Raw genomic sequence first — 12,539 nt, 5'->3', positions numbered from 1 at the left:
ACCCTGAATTGTCCTGGGATAAAATCTACTCTGATATGATGTATATTTTCATACACTGCTTAAATTAACTTCATTTAATATTTTTGAGGCCATGGTTTTCCATCGGTTTGAAAATTTCTGTAAAACAGAAGTTTTTATAAAAAATGAAGTGTAATTTAAATAATGCATATATCCATGCAAGCCAGAGTAAAACTAGGCTATTTCATCACCCCAGAAAATCTCGTTTTGCTCCTTTTCAATCTCCTCCACCCTGAAATCAACCCCTCTTCTGATTTCTATCACCATAAATGAGATTTCCAAGCATTTGTGATTTTATAGAGCTTTCAGTTGTAGTTGTATGCCAAATCAATAGGTAATGTTTGGTTTCTTGCTTAATTATGATCACAGAACATAGTACTCTGTAGAACTTCAGTTCTTCGAAACTGTTGAAATATGCTTTATGATCCAGTACATAATAAATGTTCTTGCACCAAAAGGATGTATAGCCTGCAGTGTTTTATTTACATAGATTATGTTGTTTGTTCATTGTGTTGTTCAAACTGCTAAAAATGTTTCTTTGTTTTTTTATGTGCTTGTCCAATCACATAGAGGAGTGTTAAAAATCTCAGGTTCTGATTATATTTATTTCTCCTTTTAGTTCTGTCATTTTGCTTTGTATATTTCAATGCTATATTTTTAAGACCATACAAATTTAGAATTTTTATAACTTACAGATTGATCCTTTTGTCATTAAGAAATGTTGCTCTTTATCTCTAGTAATGCCTCTTGCCTTAAAAATCTACTTTGTCTAATATATGCATAACTACACCAATTTTTCTGTTAGCTACTATTTATATGGCATAAATCTTGCTATCCTTTTAATTTCAGCCTTTCTGTAACTTTCTATTTAAGGTGTCTTATTGAAGTACAAACAACTATATCCTGTCTACAACCTTTGCCTTTTAATCTAGGGTATATCAAATTCCATTCAAGTTTGCAGTAACTGCAGTTTTAAAAAAAACAACTTCAGTTTGCTTAAACATATCATCTTACTATGTGTTTTCTACTTGTCTATTCTTACTTTATGACCCTTTGCTTTCTGTTCTTACTTCTTTTGAGTTTTTTATTATCCCATTTCCTCCTCGCCATAAATTTGTTATTCATTCTTTTTCTATTTTTTTCATTGCTAATCTAGAGATTATATTAATTCTTGATTTATTAAAGCCAGGTACTTTTATGAATTCCCACTCGATGCTAGAACTTTAGCATATTTTCATTCCATCTCTTTTTTTGTGCTATTTACTCCCTTTCTTCTTTTGTGCTATTATCGTATATATTTTAATTCTATATCTATAAATATTTAAATTCAGAAGACATCATTTTTATTGTTATATACAGTTCCTATTTATTTATATCTAGCCACATATTAATCCCTTTATTCTTCTGCATCCCTTCAGACATTCTCACAATTTTATCTGGGATTACTTTTCCAGCTACGTAAAGAACTCCTTTTCAAATTTCCTTTAACTAGACAAGGCAGTTGAGGAGGAGGGAGCGATTTGGAGGGGGTGTTGACTTGGCGTGCACTTCGCCCCTCGGGAACGTTATTGCGCGTGGAATGGCTGCTTTTGGAAGGCTATTGCCCAGAAGAAAAGATGTTTGGTTTTCACAAGCCAAAGATGTACCGAAGTATAGAGGGCTGCTGTATTTGCAGAGCTAAATCCTCCAGTTCTCGATTCACTGACAGTAAACGCTATGAAAAGGATTTCCAGAGCTGTTTTGGGTTACATGAGACTCGTTCAGGAGATATCTGTAATGCCTGTGTCCTGCTTATGAAAAGATGGAAGAAATTGCCAGCAGGATCAAAAAAAAACTGGAATCATGTGGTAGATGCAAGGGCAGGACCCAGTCTAAAGACTACACTGAAACCAAAGAAAGTGAAAACTCTATCTGGAAACAGGATAAAAAGTAACCAGATCAGTAAACTGCAGAAGGAATTTAAACGCCACAATTCTGATGCTCACAGTACAACCTCAAGTGCCTCTCCAGCTCAGTCTCCCTGTTACAGTAACCAGTCAGATGATGGCTCAGATACAGAGATGGCTTCTGGCTCCAACAGAACGCCAGTGTTTTCCTTTTTAGATCTCACATACTGGAAAAGACAGAAAATATGCTGTGGCATTATCTATAAGGGCCGTTTTGGGGAAGTCCTCATCGACACACATCTATTCAAGCCTTGCTGCAGCAATAAGAAAGCAGCTGCTGAGAAGCCGGAGGAGCAGGGGCCAGAGCCTCTGCCTATCTCCACTCAGGAGTGGTGACTAAGCTTTATGTAGAAGGGGAGCAAAAACGATTTAAATTTTGGAAAACAAAGCAACAAAATGACCCTCCTGTTTTTAATTTGGATACCTGCTATTCTGCCAAAAGATGGATTTGTAGAATAGTTTTGAATGGGTTATTTTTCCTCCAGTTCCACAAACTCTGAAGCCAGTGAAGCTTACTAAGAGATAAAAAAGAAGTGTACATAATATTTAAGATGCTGAGTATTTCATAGGAAAGCTGAATGCTGCTGTAAAGTGCTCTTTAAGTCTTTTTTAAAAATCCCCTTCTAATGAATGAAATTAGGGGAATTTTCAGGGGACAGAGATGGGATTTGTTGTATGATAAACGTTTGTAGTTTTAGTCTTTCTATTTTGAGAAGCAGTGGTTGGGGCATTTTTTAAGATGGCTGGCTACACTTGTTTTCCTTCATTATAATAAATTTGTCATAACTCAGTAAACATGGACTTGCCCCTAGAGGTAGTTGTTAATAACTGAAATATTAAGGTCTTGCCGAGGTTCTGGTGATTCAAACCTGTACTACTGAATATTAAGCAGGACAGGCAGCTCTCTGGTGCGAATATCTTGAAGGAGTAATTTCTAAATATGCAGAGGTAACTTGACTGTATATGTTGCATCCTGTGTCACCTCCCTCCATATTGATATTTGATACAGATTTTAATTTATATGAAACTTAAAAAGCAGAATCAAAACTTAAAGCAGAATTAAAGTTCCTCTTGGGGAAATGTCAAGTCTTTGGGATCAGCAATCCTATATGAATAGTACCAAAGCATTACCACTTGGTAGAGAACATTCTCTATTAAAAATGTTAGATTATCTGAAAAATAACAATGCAAGTCTTGAGGATGGCACACGAGAAAAACAAAGGTTAATGCTTCTTGGGGCACGTTTCTTAGAGGGCTTGCAAGTGTGTAAATAATTTGTTTGTGTTACGTGACTGGTGACTTCACTGAAAATCTGCACAATTCAGTTTTAGCTCTGGATTTCTTCAGTTGACCTTTGTGAAGGTTTTATCTGTGTAGAATGGTTGTTTGACTTGTTTTAACCTGTTAGGGTTTTGGGATTTTTTTTTTTTTCATTCTATATTAAAGTAAAATTCTACTAAAAAAAAAAACAAAACAAATTTCCTTTAATGTAAGTCAGCTGATGATCTTAGTGTTTGTTATAAAAATGGCTGTATTTTGCTTTCAATTTTGAAGAACATTTTTACTGGATAGTATATAATCTAGATTGGCAGCTAATTTCTTTTAGCATTTTGAAGATATCTGAAGATAGTTATTCTCCATTGTTTGAGAATAAGCTCTTGATCTTCTGTTGCTCTTTTGCAGATAATATATATCTCCTATATATATATTATATATATAGATAATATATATCTCCTTTCTATAATATATATATCTCCTTTCTCTATTTTTTCAAGATTTTTGTCTTCAGTTCTTAGTAGTTGACTATGATCTGCTTAGGTATGATTTTCTTTTCTTGAAACCCTGCTTAATATTTATAAAGTTTCTTGATTCTATGAGTTGTTGTCCTTCATTAAGTTTGAAGAATTCCTGGCCGCTATATTTTAAAATATTGCTTCTTTTTTCTCTTCCCTCTCTGTCTGATACTTCAGTTATATGTATGTTAGAACATTTTAACACATAGTACCTTATGTGCTTTAGTCTCTTTTCTGAACATTATTTCCTCTTATCTCTCGCGTTTCATTTTGCAAATTTTTTTATCTATTAAGATCCCTAATCAGGTTCACTAACTCTTTCTTAAGCTTCATAGAATCTGTTATTAAACCCATCTATTCAGTCGTAGTTTTAGTTTGTGGGTTTTTCCCCCAGTTCTAAAAAGCCCATTTTATTCTTTGGATTTCTCAGTTCTGTGCTGAAATTCTCTATCTTATAATTTAATTTCTTGAAGATATTAAACACAATTATTTAAAATATGTCTTTAAAATTCATTATCTGCATCATCTTCTTGTTTATTACTTTTTCTATTTTCTATCTTTTTCTCTCAGTTTCTAAGATAATTCTTCTTGTGTGCCCCCCTTTTAAATTAAGTGCCCGACATTGTGTATGAAATATTGTAGAGATAATGTTGACCTTGGATGATGGTGTTTTCCTCCAGAGGGGATTTTCTATTGCGTTTTGAAGCTGTTCTTCAGTCCTTGAGAGAGCTTGTCTATTTCCCTTTACCAGTACTCCTAAGATGTAGCACTTTGGGGTGCCAACTACAAGTCTAGAGTGTCTACCAGCTCCTTCTTCTTAGCAGATCCCTAAACTCCAATTTTTTGTCTCTCCAGCCTGATAAGACACCTAAAAGCCCTGCTTATTTTCTCACCCTTTCAGTCATTGCTTTGGAATTATCAAATGCTTCATGGGAAAGGGGTGCCATTCTGGGCTGCTCTTCTTGTCTGGATCTCAGTGATTCAAGTTCTTGCTGCTTTTGAAACTCTCTGATGTTTCAAGTAGAGGACTATCTGATTTGGAAAAATTTGCCAACTTTCTCAGTGAGAGTATTGATCACACATAGACTAACTCATCATTGCCAGAAGCAAAACTCTGAGGAATGACATGATCTAATTTAGATTTTTTAAAAGATCACTCTGGTGGCCTCAAAAATAAGTGATGTGGAATTGAGGAGGAAGAGGGATGGTAGCAGATAGCCTAGTTAGGGAGCTATCACAATAATCCAGACAAAAGAGAATGGTAGTTGTGGTCATGGGGAAATGGAGAGGAGTGATCAGATTCTGGATATGTTTTGAAGGTAAAGCCAAGAGGATTTCTTACAAAATGGATGAGGGGTATGAGAGAAAGAGAGGAGTCAATGTTGACCCCAAGGTCTTTGGCTTGAACCACTGGAAGGATGGAAATAGCATTTACTGAGGTGGGGAAACTTGGTGGGACTGCATTTATGAAGGATGATCAGGAGATGACTTCTGCTCGTTAAATTTGAAATGCTAATTTGTTATCCAACTGGTGATGCCAAGTGTATACTTCAATATATGAGTGTGAAGTTCAGAGAATGGTTGGAAACTAGAGATAAAAATTTTGTAGTCGTGAGCATACGGATGTAATTAAAACCTCAAGACCGGATGAGAGCACCTTGAAAGTTAAATATAGAGAAGACTGTAGGGCTGGTATGCGGGTTTAAAAATATTTATCCATCTCTTGCCTTCATGTCCTCCTCTCAGTGTGGGAATGTACCAGATGCCCCAGGCAACTTCCACGTGCTGTACAGCAGCCCTGATCAGCCCTGATCATCACCTCTCCTGACCCGCCCAAGGGAAGGGATCGTGAAGCTCTGGCTGGTAGCTCCTACGCATTTTCATTAATGTAGGGCTCAGATTTGCAACACTCAGACGCTTAGCAGGTGCGTAACTGGCTGACGCAGCGGGTCCTCCAGTCAGAAGGGTGGTGCTGTGAGTCGCCTGCAGATTGTCGGGGCCGGCCGCCGGGCCCCCCGCCAGGCTGCACCTTCTCCCCCTCAGCTGCAGAGGGCGCGCGCGAGGCACGCGGCCCTCAGGAACCCACTGGAGCTCCCCGGGGGGCAGGGGAGAGGCGGGGCCGGACGTGGGGCGGGGCCAGGCGGCCTGGAGGCAGCCGGCCGCAGTCTGTGCGCAGCTCCGGGCAGAGCGGGTGGCATCCTCGCGCCGGCTCGGGGCAGCTGGAGGCGGGGCCGTTACCCGCCGGGAGCTCCGAGCGAGCCGGGTGGCAGGCAAGAAAAGCACGCCCGAGCGCCATGATTCCTCTCGAGAAGCCGGGCAGCGGCGGCTCTTCCCCGGCCGCCGCCTCCGGCTCGGGTCGCGCTGGCCGGGGTCTGGGCACGCCGCGCCGGCCGCCGCCCCCGACCCAGGCCCGCGGGCTGCTGACGGAGATCCGCACCGCTGTGCGCACCGAGCCCTTTCAGGACGCCTACACCCTGACCCCGGGCCGGGAGTTGGGCAGGTGAGGCCGGCGGGCGCGCGCAGATAAGTGCGGGAGGCCGGCCGGCGCGGGGGCAGATAGCGCGTCGGGACTGGGTACAGACGTGGGTGCGGGCGGCGATTAGGGCGGCGGGGCCCTCCGGCCACGAGTCCACGCGCGGCTTCCTCCAAAGCCGTGGTAGCGGCCATGAGAAAGGCTGCCGCCAGAAGCTAGACCCTTTCCTCTTTTTGCTGCGGGCGTTTCAGCCTCTGTGGTCCCCTGTACGGTAACTTAACGAGGTAGCGTGGGAACCACGCTGCGAATCTTTCCCCGCGGCAGCGAGTCTGAAGTCAGCACAGGTGTGGAGTCAGCTTTGGTTTTGCCTGCGAACTTGTGGGTTCCTGCTTCTCTCTCTGTGGCTGTGATAGAGGAGCGCAGAACCCCGAGCGTAACAGCTTCTTGCGCACCAGCCCTGGGCCAGTTTCCGTCAGCCGCTTTCTGCTGACTTCAGTTGCGATTTCTTGGGTTTGTGCTGTTTGCGTTCTGAAATATTTAGGTCCGTGTGCTTTAAGTTCAGATCGGTTTCACTTGTGGACTCTGGGCCCTTCCTTGTCTGACTCTTTCTACGCAGTGATACAGCCCTTGCCTTTTCTTCCCCATCTCGTTGTTGTTTTGTAGGGGTAGGGAGAGCTTAGAATTTGGTCGGTTTTTAAAATCGCAAAAGGTGAAGGCTGTTGGGATACTTTACGTCTTGTACGTTGAAGAGGGGTCACAGTGTGATAGGTTTTGTTGTTTAGTCGTAAATCATGTCCGACTCTTTTGTGACCCCTTGGACTGTAGCCCACCAGGCTCCTCTTGTCCATGAGATTTCCCAGGCAAGAAGAGTGGAGTGGGGTATTGCCATTTCCTTCTGCAGGGGATCTTCCCGACCAGGGATTGAACCAGCATCTCCGTGCAAGCGGATTTTCCTTTCTTTCTTTCTTTTTTATTGCTGACCGACGGGGGAACAGTAGAGGTTTGGGGACCGACTTTTTCTCTGAGAACAGTTTGAAGAAATTGTCAGAAGCACTGGCTTTGGGGTCAGACCCGAGCTCAGATCCCCACTCTGCTTGCTCTGAGTGCCTTTGGACGGTGACTTAAGTCTCCCCAGCTTCACGTTTCCCACCCATAATATCAATATAGTGACAGTACCTCCCTCATGGGGGTGTTGAGAAGGTGCAGGGGCTGTATAGGTCAAACCACTGGTCCTGGCACACAGCATTTGATAAGTGTTAGCAGATGTTGCAGGCATCTATCAAGTTGGCAAAATCTCACCATGTTGTAATGGGGAATGGGCCTGACAGTTATAACAGTCTTCATTTGAGGGTCTTGGAAAAAAGTCTTATAACAGTGATTACAACGTTAAAAACAAGCCGCCTTACGAATATTACGGTAACCTTTAGAAATCGTTTTTTGGCAAAGAAACTGACCTTAGAAGTGTCTTATTTATTCCACATGGGAAAAGGAAAAACGTCTTCCAGGGCCAAGCTTTACTTCCCTCTGCTAGGCACTAATTAACTGGATCTTTGTGCACTCTATGACAAAAGAAGACAGCTCCTGACTCATCTAGGTATTCTAATTGGTGAAAATTCCAGACATTCTGAAGTAACTGATTTCTCAAGGAAGGAAAACTAGGACTCCCCATTGTTTGGTTGTCTGGCTTCATTCCACAGAAGGGAAAACACATTACACAACTGAAAAATGTCTTCAGGTGGCAAGCACTGTCTTGTAGGCTCGTAATAGATGATTTAATCTGAAAACAATTGATTTGCTCCCTACCAGGTGTTGTGACAATCCCTCCAGGAACCAGGGAGGTTACATCAACTTTCATTTTAACCTCTATTATAAAATTAGTTTGTCTGTAAAGTTGTGTTCATTTGCTTGAAGGTTATGACATCTTTTACATATCTTATATGAATTTCTTTACATAAGCAAAAACTCCGGAAGCACAGAATACAGTTAGATAGGTACTTGATATAAGAGCCCAAAACTGAAAAAGAAAATGAATGTATTTGTTTCTTTTTGGTTCCCTTTTCTTCACGGAGAAGTGTAACACAGTGTTTAAGAACATGGACTTAGCAGTTAGTCAGTCTGTGATTGAGTCTTGGCTCTTCACTTACTGGATTCCCTGGTAGCTCAGACAGTAAAGCCTTTATCCGCAGTGAGGGAGACCTGGTTTTTATCTCTGTGTGGGGAAGATCCCCTGGAGAAGAAAATGGCAACCCACTCCAGTATTCTTGCCTAGAAAATTCCATGGATGGAGGAGCCTGGTGGGCTGCGGTCCATGGGGTCGCAGAGTCGGACACGACTGAGCGACTTCACTTTATATGTACTTGACTGAGTTACCAAATCTCTGATTACCTCACAGAGTTGTTGAGAGAATTAAATAAATTAACAGCACATCTGTAGCATAAAAGCTGCGCTTGACTTAGGGCATGCATTGAGAAACTGTAATGCGTTGGGTAGCTAAGTGAATGGTATTTTACATGTAACCAAAACGCAAAAACAGGAAAACCTGCAGAACCTCAAAATGTGTTTCTATCTGTTGCAGAAGTAGAAAACCTCATTGCAAAAGACCAGGGAACTGTTTAGACGTCTCAGGAAGTGAAAATTCTGTTTTGTATTAGAAGCAGTTTCTGTTTAAGGTTTATCAATTTTGCCTGAATGTTGCAGTTTTGACAGAATGAAGTGTGTTTTTGTGTAATTCAGTAGTAAGAAAAGTAGCCTCTTTTCCTAGGTGTTGACTCTGATATAGGGAATTGATCTCATGCTGATGTAGAACTTTAAAATTACTCGTTATCCTTTAATGATGTGGTATGAAAAACAAAGGTCTATTCATTTTGTTCTCTGGCCTTTCATTTAGGGAAAATGTTGAAGAGGTGTGAAGAGCTAACTGTTCAAAGAAATCAAGTTTTTGCAGGCATTCCCATTATTTTATAGAAATATAAAGCTTTCAGTGAAGTGGTTGTTTGGAGAAGACATTTTAAATGATCAGTATTGATTCCCTGCTAATGAGAGGATGTAATGTTGATTATTTTAAGAAATACCGCATTCTTTCATGTCTCCAGCAGAGTCCATAGTAGCCTAAATGTGGGTAAATATATGATGTAAAATTTTCTTTTATTGCTTGAAACTTGACTTGTTATTCCTGAGGCTTGTTACCTTTCTTTTGAGTCAGGACATGTGCCAATGTAAACCTCAGTAACGATTCGAAGTACAGGAACCCATGACCTTGTGTTCCAAGAATTTTTTCAAAGAGTTGACTTCCATGGAGCTTTTATTGATAGTGTAGGAACGAAAAAATATAGAAATTTTCTAGAAATTTTAAATTACACTAATTTCACATCAAATGATTTGCCTAGTCTTCGACTTTAACTTTTTTTATATATTCATAAATTTTATCTTAAGAAAAAAGATGTTTTTAAAGCCAAAAGAATATCTTGTGTTTTATACTATTACATACTGATAGTTGAATTTCCCTGTGAGCAGAAAAGGTATAAGTAAATCTGAGTTCTCTGTTGAAATGGGTACTTCATACATGGGGGCTTTACAGTTTTATAGGGGCTTTCACATACATTATCTCATTTACTTCTTATCACAAGCAGATTTGGGAAATCCTGTTTTTCAGATGAGAAAATCAAGATACCAGTAGATTGAGTCATATGAGAGACAGTGAGCTGGGACTCCTTGCAATCACTTCCATTATGCCGCAGATGTTTCTCAAAAAAAAAAAAAAAAAAAACACTGTAGTCTATCTTGTGGCTAAAGCAATTTGCCATCGTTTTTGTAAGAGGACATGTTAATGGGTTCCAAATTGGAGCAAGCACTGCCAAGCTTCAGTGTCATGTGGTTGGCCCTCCCCAGTTGTGTTACCCACCTGGGTCCCTTTAATCAATAGAAATTGATAAGAGGCCAGATGAGAATTCCGGGAGAGCCTTTTCTGGGACTTGGGCTGTAGCGCACGGGAGTGAAAACAAGAACCAGTTGCCCTTGCTGATGCCCCTGGGTGGGAGGGGAAGGGGTCGGCAAGCTGGTCCTCTGGATGGGGTAAGGTTAGGGGTCGATGGGTGGGTTTGGCTGGAGGGGGGCTTCAGTGGTCCGTCCACCCCCTTGGTGTGCAGGCCCCTGCTTTTTCTCCCAGCACCTCAGAAATGGCTGTTGGTTTGTGGCCTTTTTCTAGCTTATTGTTCATAATTGACCCCACCTGCACACGCATGAAGTTATTTTTGAGTCCCTTATAGTTCCTTTATATTTCTGTTGCTTGAGGCGATGTTTGTACAGGTGCAGGCACTCAGGTGAAGGGTCCTAGATCCCAGCCTGTCTCAGCTGGGCCTCATGTTGGGTAGGGACATCCTATCTCATTCTCCTCAAAGCGGTTGGGAGTAATGGGAACAAGGAAGGATTTTTATCAGGAAATAAGAGGATGTGCAGACTGAAGAGGATGCACAGGTGGAGGTGTTTCAGCAAGTGGATGCCCTTTACCTGGGTTCCTGTCTGTAGGTAACGGCTTCGGGTTGAGGACCTTACAACTACTTGAGCATGTGGCGTAGACTGCAAGTCATAATTTCTTTAGAAATAAAGACCCTTGTTAAATAATACTATCCATGTAAAAATTGTGCCTTGTTTTAGGAAAACTATTAAGATTTCTTGGCAGTTTATCATCAGTTTGAAAGATATTTACAGTTTCAGGTAATCTGATATTTTGGGATGGATAAAGACAACTAGCCGTGTTTGCGGTTCAGCATCAGACATTGCTAGGAAGTACGGCTCCTTCTCTAAGGCACGTGCTTCGTTAGGTCAGCTGTTTTAATTTTGAAAAGTTGGAGCTTATGTTAAAAGTAAAAACTTAATTTAAATATATAAACCTTGCAATATAAAATCAAAGTTTTAAAATATATAAACTTAAGGATTTAGTGAATTTCCGCCACTTTGCAAACCTAACAAAATTTTATAAGAGCCGATTATTGAACCAAATGCATTAGAAAGTTAGGTAGCCATAATCATTGGTTTGCCTGTTCAGGAAAGGAAGAAGGAACTCAATTTGTATAGTAAATTTATGCGTCAAGTAGAGAGTTTAAGTCGCCTCCAAAACTCTTCAGTTCTGTATGATTTTTTTAATAAATTATCATAGATCTGAAATTACTGCCCCAGACAATAAAAATAGCTGCTGTTCCTGATTGCAGAGCATTTCCTGAATGGCCACTTTGGAAATGTCATTTTCTTTCGTCTTCACTACCCTACAGGGTTAGTGCCATCAACCCCATTTTGTAGGTGAGGAATCTTAAAGACTCAGAAAAGTTGAACAGATTGCCCAAATTTCAAACCAAATCTGGCTTTTGGCTCTAGCTGTTCTTGTCACTCATGCTGACTGATCTGATGGCCTCGCTGATTTTTACACTTAGGATCAGCAGATGGTTTGGTTTTAGTTCTTTCAGAGGTAAGGAAGACAGATCTGATCTAGGTCATTGTTGAACAGAACTTCTTTGCGCCTAAGGCTGTACCCCAGTGCTATTAAGCAAATATTGGACTTGGCATGTTGAGCACACAAGGCTCTTTGGTAGGCTCTGGAAAGTGTTCCCAAATCTAACAAATCAGTCACTACTCCTTTTATGGGCAAAGTGACATGCCACATGGGAAAATCTTGTGGGGAAAACAACATTTGAGCTGATCCTGAAAGAATGGATGGAATTTCAGTAGCAGTAGCAATGCAAGACACTCCAGCCATTGGCAATAAAACAAGCACAGTGCAGAAAAATTCAGTGAAAGAGAGAACAGCAAGTAGCCCTATGTGGCTAAAATATTAAACCTTATGAGGCTGAGTTTGCTAAATAGAACTTCTATTTAGCAAAATAACAAGAACAGTGTATGTATCTAGGGTGTTATCTGGTGTTGTATTTGTGCACCTGCCATAGGCCAGGCACTAAACATGGAGATGCAAAGATGAAGAGGCCAGGTCTCTGAAACTCATAGAAGGGCCAGGAAGACAGGCATAGCCAAAAAATTGTAACGTGTTGGAAGAACTTAAATAATAGGATACACGTGGAAACAAAGCCCTTTACTGTAATCTAGAATCAAACCTAGAACCTTGAAACTCACTTTTATTTTTCTTCCTCTATATACACTCAAATCAGCACTTCCAATTTTTTATCTTTGTCTGAGCCTTCTGTATTCTAATGTGTGTTCATCTTTGTGTGGTAGCCCAAAACTGGTTATATTTGGAATCCATCTATTAGTAAATAAAATTCTCTTTACAGAGAAAGGCACCTCAAACTTCTCCCATCTGAA

General features: G+C 40.8%; 1 protein-coding gene and 1 pseudogene across 1 annotated transcript in view; both read left to right on the top strand.

Annotated features, from left to right (window-relative positions):
• The first annotated feature begins 1,587 nt into the window (after positions 1 to 1,587).
• Positions 1,588 to 3,436, top strand: LOC138439427 (SIN3-HDAC complex-associated factor pseudogene; annotated as a pseudogene).
• A 2,266-nt stretch (positions 3,437 to 5,702) lies between these two features.
• Positions 5,703 to 12,539, top strand: part of STK17A (serine/threonine kinase 17a) — a 38,238-nt gene continuing 31,401 nt past the window's right edge. The window contains exon 1 of the mRNA XM_069588210.1: positions 5,703 to 6,257. Coding sequence (XP_069444311.1) covers positions 6,052 to 6,257 — 206 coding nt within the window. The 5' untranslated portion in view covers positions 5,703 to 6,051. The remainder of the gene's footprint in view (positions 6,258 to 12,539) is intronic.

The sequence above is a fragment of the Ovis canadensis genome, chromosome 4 (assembly GCF_042477335.2).
Source record: "Ovis canadensis isolate MfBH-ARS-UI-01 breed Bighorn chromosome 4, ARS-UI_OviCan_v2, whole genome shotgun sequence".
Lineage (NCBI taxonomy): Eukaryota > Metazoa > Chordata > Mammalia > Artiodactyla > Bovidae > Ovis > Ovis canadensis.
This window is presented reverse-complemented; position numbering and strand designations above follow the sequence as displayed.